Source organism: Rhizoctonia solani, chromosome 6 (genome assembly GCF_016906535.1).
Source record: "Rhizoctonia solani chromosome 6, complete sequence".
In the NCBI taxonomy this organism is placed as follows: Eukaryota; Fungi; Basidiomycota; class Agaricomycetes; order Cantharellales; family Ceratobasidiaceae; genus Rhizoctonia; species Rhizoctonia solani.
In genome coordinates this window covers 498,911-514,807 of record NC_057375.1, presented here as the reverse complement: position 1 = coordinate 514,807, position 15,897 = coordinate 498,911, and the positions used below count along the sequence as shown (strand labels likewise).

At 47.1% G+C, this 15,897-nt stretch overlaps 5 protein-coding genes across 5 annotated transcripts; 4 read left to right on the top strand and 1 right to left on the bottom strand.

The window, feature by feature from the left end:
* Positions 1-1,215: 1,215 nt before the first annotated feature.
* On the top strand, positions 1,216-3,502 carry RhiXN_05622 (Serine/threonine-protein kinase; the record flags this gene model as incomplete). Its single annotated transcript, XM_043325438.1, has 13 exons — positions 1,216-1,427; positions 1,479-1,601; positions 1,661-1,799; positions 1,851-2,057; positions 2,113-2,483; positions 2,540-2,576; positions 2,634-2,693; positions 2,748-2,801; positions 2,846-2,905; positions 2,936-3,010; positions 3,070-3,128; positions 3,187-3,205; positions 3,263-3,502. The coding sequence occupies 13 exons, from the start codon at positions 1,216-1,218 to the stop codon at positions 3,500-3,502; spliced, it is 1,656 nt and encodes a 551-aa protein (XP_043180870.1).
* A 2,574-nt stretch (positions 3,503-6,076) lies between these two features.
* On the top strand, positions 6,077-6,334 carry RhiXN_05621 (uncharacterized protein; the record flags this gene model as incomplete). The annotated part of the gene is made up of 2 exons (XM_043325437.1): positions 6,077-6,183; positions 6,238-6,334. The coding sequence occupies 2 exons, from the start codon at positions 6,077-6,079 to the stop codon at positions 6,332-6,334; spliced, it is 204 nt and encodes a 67-aa protein (XP_043180869.1).
* Positions 6,335-7,390: 1,056 nt separating this feature from the next.
* RhiXN_05620 (pyroglutamyl-peptidase 1) lies at positions 7,391-8,242 on the bottom strand (the record flags this gene model as incomplete). The annotated part of the gene is made up of 3 exons (XM_043325436.1): positions 7,391-7,588; positions 7,638-8,108; positions 8,174-8,242. The coding sequence occupies 3 exons, from the start codon at positions 8,240-8,242 to the stop codon at positions 7,391-7,393; spliced, it is 738 nt and encodes a 245-aa protein (XP_043180868.1).
* A 3,555-nt stretch (positions 8,243-11,797) lies between these two features.
* On the top strand, positions 11,798-12,991 carry RhiXN_05619 (Retrotransposon-derived protein PEG10; the record flags this gene model as incomplete). The annotated part of the gene is made up of 1 exon (XM_043325435.1): positions 11,798-12,991. The coding sequence occupies one exon, from the start codon at positions 11,798-11,800 to the stop codon at positions 12,989-12,991; it is 1,194 nt and encodes a 397-aa protein (XP_043180867.1).
* Positions 12,992-13,104: 113 nt separating this feature from the next.
* On the top strand, positions 13,105-15,285 carry RhiXN_05618 (Retrotransposable element Tf2 protein; the record flags this gene model as incomplete). The annotated part of the gene is made up of 2 exons (XM_043325434.1): positions 13,105-14,788; positions 14,822-15,285. 2 exons carry the CDS (start codon positions 13,105-13,107, stop codon positions 15,283-15,285), a joined length of 2,148 nt encoding a protein of 715 aa, XP_043180866.1.
* Positions 15,286-15,897: the final 612 nt, after the last annotated feature.

Genomic DNA, 15,897 nt, shown 5'->3' with positions numbered 1-15,897 from the left:
GTGGAAGGTACCCTACTCACCTGAACCCTCCTCCTCTTCAGACCAGTTAGAAACTTACAACACGATTAATGGCATATTGGACATTTCGAGCGACGGGTGGGTAAGAAACCGCGGGTTTCATTTGCTGTTCTAGGACCCTCCAAATATGACCAGCCTCTTCCCCACCCTCCACAACGTGTTCAGAATCGGCGAGGCAGGCACTCTGAGGACTGATCTAAACGAACCTCTGGCTCAAAAAGACGAGTGGGTTCAATGCTATCTTGGCTCAAAATAAAGTAGGTCCTCTACTTGACGTGAGTAAAGAATGTCTAGTCATTGACTTGCGGCCCCACATACTGTGTCCAATAGTGCATAGTCTCGATTCATGAGCATTTATACTACGAGTCAATGCACATTGTTTACTATCTATTCTCTTCTGCTGACTTTTACTACTACAAATATTCATAACTTTATGGAGATTGTAAAAGATTGCCGATAGTTTTAACTATTTTAATTTGACTAACAAAGGAGTCACTGAGTGACCGGTAATTATAAGCGCCGTGAAAAGCGCCGGAGCTCGATGAGCTATGGAGGTGAGTGGACAGGGTAGTGTGATTGCCTGGGCCTCGTTCTTCAGTCACCAGGCGATCTTAATAGCCCTCCCGACTGGGAAACTATACAGTTAAGTATGCCACCACAGGGGCACGACGGGACTGCAAAGGCTCGTGATAGTAGTGGAAAGAGCGAGATGTCAAATTGAATCGTTAACCACTGTCTATTACAAATTAGGCCCATTTCGTATGGCTGGTCCTCTTGGGTTCAAACTCTACGATCACACCTGGACTGGGCTCGACCATAGCGAGCGTCGCTAAAGAGGCTGTCCAATCAAACACGTTGTATCTCTCACTGACGGTCAATTTGCCATTTATGGGATATGCACTCAACGCCACTGTCAAGATAGACGCCGGCATGATCCGTCCTTTCTTCTTGCGTTCTCTACCCAAAACCCATCCACGCATACGTAGATAAAGATGACGAAAGCACAAGGAACACCATTTCTCTCCTCTCCTACACTGAAATGCCACATTTATTTGGTTTGTGTTTCCATTATTCGGACTTTACTACCAGCGATTGACACCGAGATTATTTTCAGGATCTGAGAGGTCATTGACCCCAGCTCGAGGTGATCGACCGGTGCGGCCGGCCTCGGCACCTCCTCAGTCACCAGATGTCACAATGACTGATGACACAGACCACGCCGCAGACGGTTCTACCCACCGCGAGACGACTCCTGAGAACGAACACAGGGCGCTGGCGTCGCTAGGTATACAGTGTGCCCTATCTCTAGCTGAAGTTACGGCCGAGCTTGCACCGGTGCCTTATATCGGACCACTAGTCAAATGTCTGACGGCTGTATTCCAGGCAGTTGAGAAATCACGGGTAAACAAGTAAGCGAAATCACACTCGCAAAGCAATCACAGCTTACAATAATACGACAGGGAACAATGGAAGCTACTGCAAGGGCGATGTGTGATGGTGTTGCGTATTGCTGGGGCGCAAGTCACAAACAACGGCCACCAATACTACCCTCGCATCAACGAAGGCGCACATATGCTTGAAGAGTACGTTCCTTCTCACCTTTGATTATTGTTATCTGGCTTATTTTTGGCTCGATTGGCAGAACGCTGAACAAGATACAAAAGCGTGCTCAGCACTACAACGAGATGAACGATTTTTCTACTTTTCTGAAGTCGAAGCTCATCAGCGACGAAATCGAGGAGTTGTTCAGTGAACTCGATACCTGTCTGCAGATGTTCTCTGTGCGTGCGACTTGGACCCTAGTCATACAGTCGACTGACAATTCATTATAGTATGCTACAGATGTGGCACAGGCACAATGGGTATCGGAATTCCGATCCGTCCAGCAGCAGGAAGCAAGGGATATTCAGAAGCTCAAGGGCGAGCTGACCAAGTTCAACATAAACCTGGAAGAAATGAGCCATAAAGAAGACCAGATTCTTGAAAACACGGGTATGATATTTGGTGTCCTGCAGCAGCTTCTCAACGATAAAACTTTGGTAAGTGACTCGTCATTTCGAGTCCTATATCAGCTCATCTAACCATTCGATCAAGGTCTTGGAAGCACAATCCAAAACTACCGTCGACGACTATGCTGACGCACAGCAAATCGTTCGCACAATCCTGTCCGTCACAAAGCTCCAACTTCCTCCCAAACTCCTACTGGGCCGGCAATGCATCCTTGACGCAAAGGTCCCAATCAAAACAGGTATCACGTGCGATATATACACCGCATCATTCCTCGGCGGAGAGAGGGTGGCAAAAAAGGTGTTTAGGCTCGGAATGGCCGAGAGGGAGTTGGTGGAACATTACTCGAGGCGTTTCATGCGCATCGCGAGCTTGTGGTATGATTTCCGCTCGGACTATACGTTACCGTTCTATGGGATTGGGATGGAGGCGTTTGAGGGGACTGAGCACTTCCAACTGTGAGTCCGGTTCTGAGCCAAAACCGACCGAGGTTGACCGGCTTGAAACATTGTAGATACATGGTGTCACCCCTGATGAAGAACTTTGATGCTGTATGTATATGATCTCCGGTCACTTGGGCATTTACTGACCACGTCATACTGTACCAGATGACATATCTGAGGAAGTACAGGAAGAATGCGGGGGCGAAGAAGAACATACTGCGCATAGTACGTCGTCACCGTAGCTCGGCCATGGTTCTCCCTGGGCTCACATGGCGTTAGGTCACCGACGCAGCGCTCGGACTGCAGTACCTGCACAACAGACATCCTCCGGCTGTTCATTCTGGGATGAAGGGCGACAATATATTAATCACTGACAGTGGAGGGGGCATGCTTGGCGGCTTTGGGTTGACCAAGGCAAGGACTTGAATCGTCGGTTTGTAGGTCTTTGGCTGACGAACGATAAACAGGCACTGGAAAACGTTGAGAACAGTGGCTTACCTGGAACGGTAATGACTGGCAAGACCGAAGCTCAGCGATGGATGGTAAGTCGCCTAACCAGGCTCCACATCATCGCTTTGTAGTCTGATCCTGGTCTCTGTAGGCGCCAGAGCTGTTTGCTGAGGAGCCCGTGCTGGAAACACCCTGCGATGTCTGGGGATGGTGAGCAAATGTCGTACCCATGTTGAGCTCATTTTGACGCAATTATTGCGACTTGCAGGGCCATGGCCACTCTCGAGGTCGGTGATTCTTCTCTTTCCTCCCTTCGTGTCTAATCGTTCATATGGTCCACGTAGATTGTTAGTGGGTCTGTTCCATACTACAAGCACAAACAAGCGATCACTGTCATGAACAAAGTGATGCAAGGTCCACCGACCCGTGCGGACCACCTAGAGTTTAACACCTATGCATACCGACCGACCGAGATGTGGGGATTGCTCGAAAAATGCTGGAAACAGAACCCTGAAGACCGACTGTCGATGGATGAGGTGGTCATTGAGCTGAAGAAGATTGCAAAGATGCCCGAGATTGTGTAAACTAGCGCAGTCTTCTGTCTCACACCATCTAGGGAAATCAAAACATTTACTTGAACCGAGGCTGGCGATGACATAAGGATTGGCGTATATTTTTGTCGGGCTGTTTGAGGCGATTGGCCAACGGTGATCAATTGTAGGGATTAACCTATGACGTAATAGTCAATGACATTGATTTCATATTCCATTCTCGGCTATTCTTGGCACTCGAAACAACACAAACACTACAGTATGTTTCCTGTATCTGACGCACACATTGGTATCATATACGCCTCTCTGAAGCAATAATATAGTCATATGTTACGGGTTTCGTCAGTTGATCACGTTTGTGGCGTCCAGGCTCTAGATGACGTCTCAGAAACTCTTACACTTCCTTACTCTTACCGAGCCCGAGTGAGATATATAAGACGACACAACAATCTCTTACCTTGATAGTGACGCAAAAAACACTTGATCACGTCAATTATGTATATTTTTATTTGATTGAATGTAGAACGAGATGTAAGCGCATACAGTGAGCAAGCGCTGAATTACCCAAATATACTAATTCCAAGTCCGAGCACGATGGAGCGAATCCACCAAATACCTCGTAATGCCAGCCAGTCATACCTCGTCGGTAGGTACTTCATTGGGGCGCATCCTATGCCGAGTTAGAATCACCGGTACATGAGATGTATCTTCATTCTTCTTTACTCATCTTCATTGGTTCACCATCAACTCGCGTGCAAAAGAGCGACTTTGGAGCTAGATCAAGATTTACAGATGGATGAAGTCATCTTCTACAAAACATGGAGATTGAGTCGTTCGAAGTCGCAGGCCTAGGTACGTCACCTATGGAGCCAGGATATCCGATCTGGCCTTACAAACTAGTGGTTATCCGCTCAAAGCTAACCCCATTAACGTTGTGATGGGATGCCCGAATGTTCTGCGGTGGATTACAATGCCCTTGAGCTTCTGGCCGTTTTCGAAGTTTGAGCGTTTCTTTCTCCACCCCCTTTAGCCTGGTAGCATTTGTCCTACCTGGTCAAGGTCTGATGATTGGGCGGCTATGTGACCATGATTGTTTGATACTCTTTTCATGAACTTGGAACTGTTGCGGAATGTACGTGATAGCGACCGTCCGTGTAGATAATCCATAGAGAAATTCGAGGTCGAACAAACTCGGTAGGTTGTGGACTAGCCGGACAGGCGTCGTGTGAGGGGTCAGAAGAATCAAGCTCCACCTCTCACAAAATCTTTGAAGGGAAATCAGGGGAGACTCGAGCTTCACTCCACATATTGCGGCTAGCGGGACCTCGTTTAAGTTAGAAGTTTGATACCATAAACTACTAGTTTTATCCTTCACTCCATGCGGTGTCAAACCCAGAGTACGTCGACTACAATTCATAACGTTTATAGCAGACAAGGTTCGTTGAACGATGTCGATAAACTGTTCGACATCTACATTCAAATTTCTAAAGAAGAAGAACCACCAACTGAGGCATAAGGTGTACGTGTCATTCCTTTGGGTCATAGAATGCAAGTTAAGCCGTGGTCATAGGCCTACGTGGTCAAATTTACAAACTGCGCTGGATTTGTATTTTAAACCCGAGATGGCTTCGATTCAGTGGATCGGGATGTATTCGGCATCATATTGCTGTTACCTGACAATAATATGACAGAAATGTTTTAATAGTGATTCAATTTCCGAACAGGCGAAGCAAGATAATCATTACGCCTAGAAACTTGACGCAGAGAGGTACGGCTACCCACTATGTAAACCAGATTAGCCTACTATTTCAGAGTTGTGTGTTAGCAGTAATGAAGAAATGTGCTATCACGCGTGGTACGCCGTGTACGACGTTCCAATACTTGATGCACTCGTACAAGAGATTACGATTGTTTACATGTGTTTACGCGTTCGAGTCTGGGCTCGTCCAAAATAAATGACCGCGAAACCGCACGAGGATTGGCGTCACGATCAATGCGCGCACGTTGATTCATGATCTACTTCGAGATCAATTGGTATTTACTTTGTGGGGCCGTGAGCGGTGCCAGGAATTAGTTCGGCATGGTGCCTGAACTCAACGCACACCAAATTGAGCCTATATGTATGTTAGGATGAATCACTTCCTGAATCTACCGCTGTATGCGGGAAGCCTTGTGATGTGCGCTTGAATAGCCATGTCGTCACTCAAACTTTGCTCGTTCGTCTCTTTCGAAGACCGGGTCCTATGAGCACATATTTGGTATGTAAGGGGGAGATTCTGGCCTTTAATTCAAGGGTTTCTATTGCGTCAAAAATACATCAGCCGAAAGAAACGCCCAAGCCCTGGCTTCGCTACCCCGGATTCATAGCTCAGATGCCGCAGACGCACTTTGATTGGCCAGAGGGCGATGCACCATATGCGGTCATCAGGGTCGTGACATCAGCTGTTTAGGGTCGGCTCCAACGAAGCGTGTGGAGCCGAGTGGCGCATGTCGTCACCACCTATGGAACACCACATCGTATATAAACAGACAACGCTCGAGATTGCTTGACTCACAACCAGTTTCCCACTCACCGCACTTTTTATCGTAACCTACTCTCTTATCACGATGGCCGCCACCACCATGAACATGCCTTCTCACATCCAAAACGGCACTGTTTTCTACCCATCGCTCGATGCATACAATTCTGCTTTGTACGAGTACACTCGTAGGCAGTGAGTATATCTTGTTCTCCTAATTGTGGAACTCTCGCTCAACTCATATATTAGGTTCGAGGAGGCACAGCGAGATGCTAACCACCGCTCGCAAAAGCGTCAAACCTCGGGCACTAAGCCGCAGAGCGCTGCGGGTCGCCGATCCACATAAGTGCCCGGCCAAAACCTTGCCTTGATCATCATGCTATCATACCTACAGCTATACTTTATCCACTTGCACGCGCTCTTAGAATCTCATACACTGTATCAATACTGTCTCCCATTGACCCCATGTTATATATAATCAAGTTGTCCTGAAATTTACAAAATCACGACTGTCCATATACAGACTCCTTCGCGCACGGAGGCGTGAAATTGCACGGGGCTTACGAGTGTTCTATTGGGTATATCCTGATAGAAACTGTGAACAAACTATTGTTTCTCGGAGCTGTAACTGCGGACTTCACAGATCTTCGGCCACACAATGTTATTAACAGATCTTAGAGCCCCACCCTATACCCATAAACGTTGACTATTTTCTAGATCTATAACCAGTATGAGTTAGTTCGGGTTTGAGAGCGGGCATGAAATTACTCAGCTCAGTCGGATGATAATTCCACAAGTCATCTCTAGCCATAGAATCCCTTGATTCGCGACCAATAGCGACTTCAAGCACCATAGCCCGGCTTCAAGCTATTCGATTGTTGACGAGGGCAGGGAAGTCATGGCCAAAATCGGATATACTTCGCGTTCGGCACGCGCATCAATCTAATACATATCTTTCACGGTATACTTGTGCACGTGCATACACCAATGTATTAAACTTATCATCTGCCCGCTCGTCCGCGTCGGCCACGAGACCCAGACCGGTGAGGTTGGGGAACCCCCGCGGCTGCGAAGCAGCGAGGGTGGACCGGGGGCGCCCGACCGCGAGTCTGGCTCGTGGGTGGGCGGCCCAAACCAGCTCTCGTGACCTATGGGAAGGTGGGTGGGATAAAAACGTCGCAAAGGCGTGCCGCGACACTCGGTGTGTACGAGGCCGGACGGTGGAGGAGGTCGGACGCAAGTCGACACGGCATGAAGCGGATCGTCACGTGACTCGCTACATGCTCCGGCCAAGTCGCTGTTTTGCGACTTCACAGGCTTCGTCGCAAAACGTCCATTTGGTGGCAATTTTATCACTTTAGCTTCATTAAATCAAGACAACGTTACACCAATGAAACCTACGCTACGTATGTAGCGCAACATATTCAATAACACCCTTAATAGCTCTGGTCATGTCTTCAATCTGATAGGGTGATCCTATTGGCGGAACATGCATAAAAAGCACCTTGACCTTGCTCGCCTCCTTCTGGGCACATGCCAGAGAGCAAAAATAGATAAAATCACACAGGTATCGACCAGGATCATTGGAGGGTGATGTGTGCTAGAGAAGCTGGTTTAGTTCCGCTGTTGTGCGTGAACGACCAACTCACCTCTAGGCCTTTTGATTTGAGATGCTTGACTATCGCATCAACATCAAGCCCACTTCTCAATTCCTCTCCAAACTGCTCGAATCCATTACCGAACCCCCGTTTGACCAGTTCGTCCGCGTCATCGCCTTTTGGCTTCGATCGGATCGGGTCGCACAGTCGACCCTCAGCGTCGGGCTGGTTATATCCCGTTTTGTGCGCTAGTCTCTCGATCGCGAGTCCTCCCGACAGGCCGACTCCCACGTGCAATATAAAGTCGTACTGCTTTGACTGGTGGATGGGAGGCACAGTACCCAGCACAGCCGAATAAGTCACCGGCACTTCAAGCGTGCTGATATGCACTTCGACCTCAACAGGATGAGGTTTGGGTGCGTGAGGATGACCCAGGCTTGCTGACTGGGTGAATTTGAGAGTCTGGTTGCTAAGCGGCTTTGCGGCAAGCCATGAAGGGTTTGTCTCTATGTTTCGAAAAGGCTGGTTGTAAAGATCAGTGTCGGTGTTCATCTATCCTAGTACGTGTGCATGTGTATGTTACGCACCCCGAATCCGGTGACCAGCACTCTAAGAGATTTGTTCTCTGGTTTCGAGGTCAAATCGATGGAGGCCATAATGGGGGGTGGGGGGATTGAAGGGACCTTGGGCGTTTAACGATTGATCACCATTGATGGGCGGCTGACTAGAGATTAGCACAGCCACTAATGAGTGCACTTGAATCAAGTTTGGGTTCTAGGTCACCTTTTTGACTTTGTCAATGTTGAAATCTTATGTATATAGATGAGTATATATGTATTACTAAACTAAAACGTATAAAATAAGTAAAGACAGTAAAGGAGAAGTAGAGAGAGGTAAGGATACTCTATGGGGCCCCAAAAACCTGGGAGCACTCTGGAGTGCTCTGGTGTCCTAGACATCCTTAAGGGGCGTTGAGGCAGCGGGTGCTTGTGGCCATATAGAACTGAGTATGAACTGCTTAAGGCAGTGAAGGTACTACCTACAACAACAAGCTAACTATCTACGGTGACAAGATGCTGTAAGGCGTTGGCAAGCTACCTAAGTACAGTGAGAGCAATGCTTAAGGTGTGTATCTAAGTATTTACTGGCCTAAGGCCTTGTACAGTGTAAAGGATGCAACAAGAGGTAATTGACCTGGGTGTTACCATGGTTGGTTGGCCTCCTTATATATTCTACAAGAGAGCTATTTACAAATACATTATATCAAATACCTAATCCAATAAGAACCCTGCTCTGCAGTTGGCCTTACTCATGCATACATGTCACTGATGTGTCATGATGACATCATAGGTGGAGGTGGCTACATATGCTGATTAAGCGCAGATGGGGACGTGGCTTGGTGCTAAGTGTATGATATAAGCGCCAATGTCACGTGATCAAAAATGTAGTCCAATTGCCTTTGTTTAAATTTGAGAAAATGGGAATAAATTCCCTTAGTATATGTGTGTCTACAACATCTGGTTTTGGGAACCTCCTCTTTAGGATCCAACAAGTTCAGATTGCTTGGCAAGGACTTGAGAGCACTCCACAAGCCCTTCAGAGCATCATACCAAACGCTCTGTAATGCTTGCTGACAATAGCAAGTCCCAGAGTGCTCCCAAGATTTTTGGGGCCCTGTAGAGTAAAGCTGGCAACAGCAACAGCCCACTACCAAAACCACAGATGTGTGCTTTTACTTAGCACTCACCCTAATTCTCACTATAAATGCACATTTTCTTGATTACCAGACCAAATTTAGACAAACTGTTTAATGAAGTTGTGCAAGATATGGGTATAATTGTGTGTATCTAACTCAAATTGTATTAACTGTACTATATACAGCTACCCACTCAAAACATCACCAGGTTTGGTGGTCCACACATGGTGAGAAACCAATGATGCGCTCCAGCCAGTGCATTGTGTCACAACTCAGCTTGGACCTATGGTACAAGGGGGCTTAAAGTCCATGGCCCTATCACCAATGGACTATGAGAAAGGAGATAGAGGGGTGGCTAGGGCCCAGGGGTTATGGAATGGTGTTGTACACCACTATAAGGTGGGTACTGTTGTAGACACAATCAATACCATGGAATTTATTCCAAATTTCTCAAATTTAAATGAAGTTGAATGGGCAACATTTTTGATCACATGACTTTGGTGCTTATATCATATGCTAAGCGCCAAGCCACATCCTCCTCTGCGCTTAATCAGCATATGTAGCCACCTCCACCTATGACGTCATCATGACACATCAGTGACACGTATGCATGAGTAAGGCCAACTGCAGAGCAGGGTTCTTATTTGATATGGTATTGCATATGATGTATTTGTAAATAGCTTAATCTTGTAATATATAAGGAGGCCAACTGACCATGGTAACACCCAGGTCAATTACCTCTTGTTGCATCACCCCACTGTATGAGGACCTTAGGTCCAGTAACCACTTAGTTAGAAGTAGTCTACACCACCTTAAGTGGCTTCTCCATTGTACTTAGTTAGCTTGCCATTGTCCTTACAGGCTTGGTTGCCATAGTACAGTTGGTTGTTGTCATAGGTAGCTTACACATTGCCTTAAGCAACTCTTACTCAGTTCTATACAGCTGTAAGCGCCTGCCTCCTTGACGCCCCTTAAGGACGTCTAGGACAGGTACTTGCTAATGGATTGGGCGCTTGTGGCCATACTACTAGTACACTGCTTATGTAATCTACTTATCTAAGGCTATACTAACAACGCTTAAGGCGTCCTACTGGTAACTTCTGACAGCAAAGGGGCCTGAGGCCTGGGAGGTGTGGTAGGTAAGGGTAAGGGGTAAGTGTGTTACTGTTATGGATATGACATTTCTTCAATAATCTGTACTTATTTTATTAATTACACTAGTAATCTGACAGTGAACAAATGAGATAAAGATGCAAACTAAGGTTTTCAAGGACCCTCTATTCAATAGTGACCTTTACAAAACCTACAAACCCCAGGAATACCCTCAATATGCAATGCCTTTTGCATATATGCTGTTTTCTCACTCATTTAAATATATATAAATCCAGCTGAGTAGATAAACAGTAACAAGTAATATTTCTCTTGTGTTACAATCCCCTAACATCTACCACTGGACTTGCACGATTTTTCTGATATTTTTAGTATTTTTTACGGACTTGATATCTTTTGTTTTTTGATCACGTGATCTTGGCGCCTATTGTGCCAAGATGCCACGCCAAGATGCCGTACCAAGGGCGCTTAGGAGAAATCCACGCTTCTGCGTAGCCTGCAGCATGCTTCTCTTTTCACACGGACACTTCTTTATCTCACGCACAGACCATGTAATTACTTTCTCCCTTGTCTATATAAACAGCAGGAAAATTGCTTGGAGACCCCAAGTCAATTTTACCTTGTCTCATATCCATTGAGGAGGCATCAGCCAGCTAAGTAGCCAGCCCCCAGAAGTTCTGCTAATGCACCAACCCCTTACCTCACTCACCACACCTCCAGGCCTAAGGCCCCCTTGCGTTAATAATAGATAGTTAGTTGCTGCCATAAGCAACTTAGTTAGATAGTAGTTAGCCTAGATAGTTAGATTACATAAGCTAGTGTAGTAGTACAGCCACAAGTGCCCGCCTTCACCAGCGCGTACCCACCTTACAGTGGTGTACAACATTGTAAAATTGACTTTCTGTAGGCTTGATCAACAAGGAGAAGTCCCCCTGTACTAGCACAAGGGAAATCACGTGATTGGGGCTACTTTACGGGATATAATAATCAAAAATCCCCCACCCCCATGTAGTACCAAATTGCTACAAGGCAGACAGGTTCTAATCCCCCGCATACCACAAGTTTTGCCGGAACTCAGTAGTTAGCAACCTTAGTCAGCTGAAACACCCGCTTGTAGAAAACCCGCTCATATCACAATTGCCAGATCTGCTGATTTGCTGTAGGGACTATCCAACGCTATGTGCTTGACGCAAAGGTTTAGCGCCCACACACTACACAAAAACCGCTCATAAGTCCTGTATCAGGCACCCTACCCCCCACGCTGTTTCCAATTATTCCATCCACACGCTCTGGCGTCCCCCATCCATACTCCTGTCCTACCAGCCGCTCCTCTTGACGTTCCATTCCAACCAATTCCCAACCAGCCTCTTGCAGCGCATCACCCACTCCGCAAGACTTGCCAAATATGGAACCAGAGCCGTCCCTTGGCGCTCTCCTCAAGGCTATCACAGCCCTCACCGCCACAGTTGGGTCCTTACAGGACCAAGTCAAAGCCCAAGGCCAACAGCTCATTGAGCTTAAAGCCATATGCAAGGAGACTGCCAACTTACTTGGCAACAAGGATCAAGGAGGAGTCCAAACCCAGCCTGGCCCATCAACTGGGCCTGTCACCCCTCCAACCCACACAGGAGGGGAGACCCACACTCCAGGCATGGTTAGGCCTGGGCTCAAGGCCCCATTCAGGCCTTCAAGAGGAACAGGTTTTGACTCCAAAGAAGATGAGGACCCAAGACAAGGCCCCAAGAAAGAGCCTCTGGGAACGCCTAAATGCTCCCTTAGTTCCCTTACCCCTTTTGACTCCAGGTCCAGCATAAAACAACCCAAAATGGAGCTTCCAGACCCCTACAAAGGCAACACTAGGGGACAGAAGGCCACACAGTGGCTTGATCAAATGCTTCTTTGGGTTGCCCTCCACAGGGATCAGTTTGACAAGGAGGAACAGATGGTGGTATGGATTTTATACCACATGACAGACAAGGCTGCCAACTGGGCCCTCCCCATCATTGGAACCATCATCAAGGGCAAGGGGAATCCTCCTACCACCATCCTGGTCCTAACGGCCAAATTCAAGGAGGCATTTGCCGACCCCAATGCCAAGAGAGCAGCAGCCAGGAAAATAGCTACCCTGGCCCAAACCACCACCACCTCCAAGTATGTCACAGAGTTCCGCAATCTCATGGCGGAATTAGACTGGAATGAGGAAGCCTACATTGCGCAATTCATGCAAGGCCTCCACTGGAAGGTTAAGGAATTGTTGTCTACCAAAGATAGCATTCTGGACAAACTTGAAGCCATTTTTGCAGCAGCCATCAAAATTGACAACATCCGCTGCAAAAATGAGGAAAATCGGCCTAAAAAGGCCCCCGCCAAGTCCCTGGCCACCGTGGCCACCTCCACTTCCACTACTACCACACAGCGGGTCCATCTATCAGAGGATCCCAACTACGTCACGCTGGAGGAAAGGGACTGTTGCCAAGCATCAGGTCTTTGCGTAAAATGCAGCCAGAAGGGACATGGGATCAAACAATGTCCCAATGGCTGGAAGGCAACCCCCAAGGAATCTGCAAAGGTTGCTCAGGACAAGTTGGAAAAAGAATGAGACCAAGAGCCGCTGTCAAGCCCTTGGTCTCTAATCTAGAACTGCATGTATCTATCTTGGAATTTGTAAATATTGCACTAGATTCAAACAAAAAACCACTCCTATTCCTAGATATGACATTGCGTGACTACCCAACGGATCCCATTAAAACCCTTATTGACTCTGGTGCCACCTCCAACTTTATATCCCCTTCTTTAGTAGAAAAACTCAAAATACCAAAAACCCAACTCAAAAATCCACAAGTTGTGAGAATGTTAGATGGTACAATATCCCAGACTGGTTGCATATGGCACCAGGTTCAACTTGCGGTTTTGGCCAATGGCCACCCACATACCATTCCTTTTCTAGTCTGTCCCATTGGGACCACACCTGCCATACTTGGCATGACATGGCTCACTCAGGAGTCACCCCTTATAGATTGGAACCTAGGTACTATCACCTTCCCTGACCAAGCCCAGATAGCCTTGGAGGAGGAAGCAGATCCCAACCCATTAGCAGATCTACCCGCAGGATACCATGAATTTGCCAGGGTATTTGGCAAAGAGGAATTTAAGGTCCTCCCCCTGCACAGGGGATATGATATTGCCATTGACCTAGTTCCTGACGCCAAACTCTCCCTGGGACCAATCTATGGCATGACCAATGCAGAATCCAAGACGCTTAAACAACACATTGACAAGGAATTAGCAATGGGCAAGATCCGCCCCAGCACTTCCTCAGCAGGCGCCCCAGTCATGTTTGTCAAGAAGGCGGATGGGTCATTACGCCTGGTAGTTGATTATAGGAAGCTTAACAAGGTCACGCATAAGAACGTATACCCACTCCCAAGACAGGATGACCTCATGGCAAAGCTAAGGCATGCAAAGATATTCACAAAGCTTGACTTACGCTGGGGTTACAACAATGTCAGGATCAAGGAAGGCAATGAATGGAAAACGGCTTTTAGGACCAAATATGGGTTGTTTGAATATTTAGTCATGCCCTTTGGTCTCACAAACGCCCTGGCCGCCTTTCAACACTTTATGAATGACCTTTTCTGGGACCTAATCAATGTTACTGTGGTAATCTACTTGGACAACATATTGATTTTTTCAGAAAACCTGGAAGAACATCCAGCCCACGTCAGGGAAGTTCTGTCCCGGTTATTAAAAAATCAGCTGTTCTGTAAATTGTCCAAATGCCACTTCCACGTCACCACGGTCAATTACCTGGGCATTGTCATATCTCCTGCAGGCTTTTTGATGGATCAAAAGAAGATTGAGGCAGTCACATCCTGGCCTCAACCCAAGACAGTCAAACAGGTCCAGGCTTTCCTAGGGTTTGTCAATTACCTCTGTAGATTCATCCCCAATTTTAGCTCTGTTGCATGGCCTCTCCATAACCTGACAAGGAAGGAGACCCCTTGGTCATGGAATAGCCCAGAAGAAGCTGCATTCCAAGAACTGAAGAACCTAGTCACCCAATCCCTGGTCCTGATACATTCCAACCCCAAGCTCCCCTATTACCTGGAAACAGACGCTTCAGGAGTAGCTATGGGCGCCATATTGAGTCAAAGAGGCCCAGATAACCAGTTGCACCCCATTGCCTATATGTCCAAATCCTTCTCAGGTGCCAAAGCAAATTACAACACCCACAACAAGGAGCTACTTGCTATCATTAAAGCCTTGGAAGAATGGCGTATTTTCCTGGAAGCTACCAAGAAACCAGTCCAGGTGTTCACAGATCATTGCAACCTGGAATATTGGATGCAAGCCAGGACCTTCAATCGGAGACACGCTAGATGGTGCATTTTCCTGAGTGATTTTAATTTTGAGATCCATTATTGACCAGGGAAACAATCAGGGAAACCAGACGCACTGTCAAGACGTTCAGATTATGTTGACCACCCCCCAGAACTAGAAGTCATGCTCCCAGAAGAGGTTTTTGTCAACACATCAGAAGAGGAACTTGAGATTGTCACAGAAATCCAAAAGGGACTAAGGGAGGACCCGTCCCTGGAACCTATCATCCAGTTCCTAACAGAAGATGCAGATGTTGCGCCTCCCTTGATTTGGAAAGCCTATTGGGATTATGACTGGGAAGAGGATCTACTCTGGTACTGTGGGAAACTAGTAGTTCCAGACAGCAAGCCCTTGAAAGAAAGACTCCTGAAGGAGTTCCATGACTCACCGTTAGCCAGACGCCCAGGACAGCAGAGAACCCTTGAACTCCTAAGTCAAACCTACTGGTGGCCAGGTATGAAATCATCAGCCAAGGAATGGGTTGAGTGCTGCCCTGCGTGCCAGGCCAATTGACAGGCACATGCCCCGGTAATTGCCCTGAAACCCTTAGAAGTCCCTCCTTACCCCTTCCATACCATCTTGTACAACTTCATCACAGGTTTCCCAAAGTCCCAGGGTCACAATGCCATCCTGGTAGTGATTTGTTATAACCTCCTTAACTATACCATCAGAATTGCCCAAATTTTCTATTATTTTTAGTATTTTTTACGGACTTGATACCTTATGTTTTTCGATCACGTGATCTCGGCGCTTATTATGCCGAGATGCCGCGCCAAGATGCCGTGCCAAGGGCGCTTAGAAGAAATCCACGCTTCTGCGCAGCCCGCAGCACGCTTCTCATTTGTCCTCTGTACTTCTTTCTCTCACGCGCACAGACCATGTAGATAGTGTGCTTTGTCTATATATACAGCAGGGAAATCGCTTGGAGACTCCAAGTCGATTTTACCTTGTCTCTTACTCATTAGAGAAGGTAGTCAGCCAGCTAAGTAGCCGGCCCCTAGTAGTATCAGTTGCTTACCCATTACATTCACCTACCACACCTCCCAGGCCTAAGGCCCCCATGCAGTAGTATAGAAGTAGCAGACCGCCTTAAGCGGTATTAGGATAGCCTTAGTTAGTTAGTTA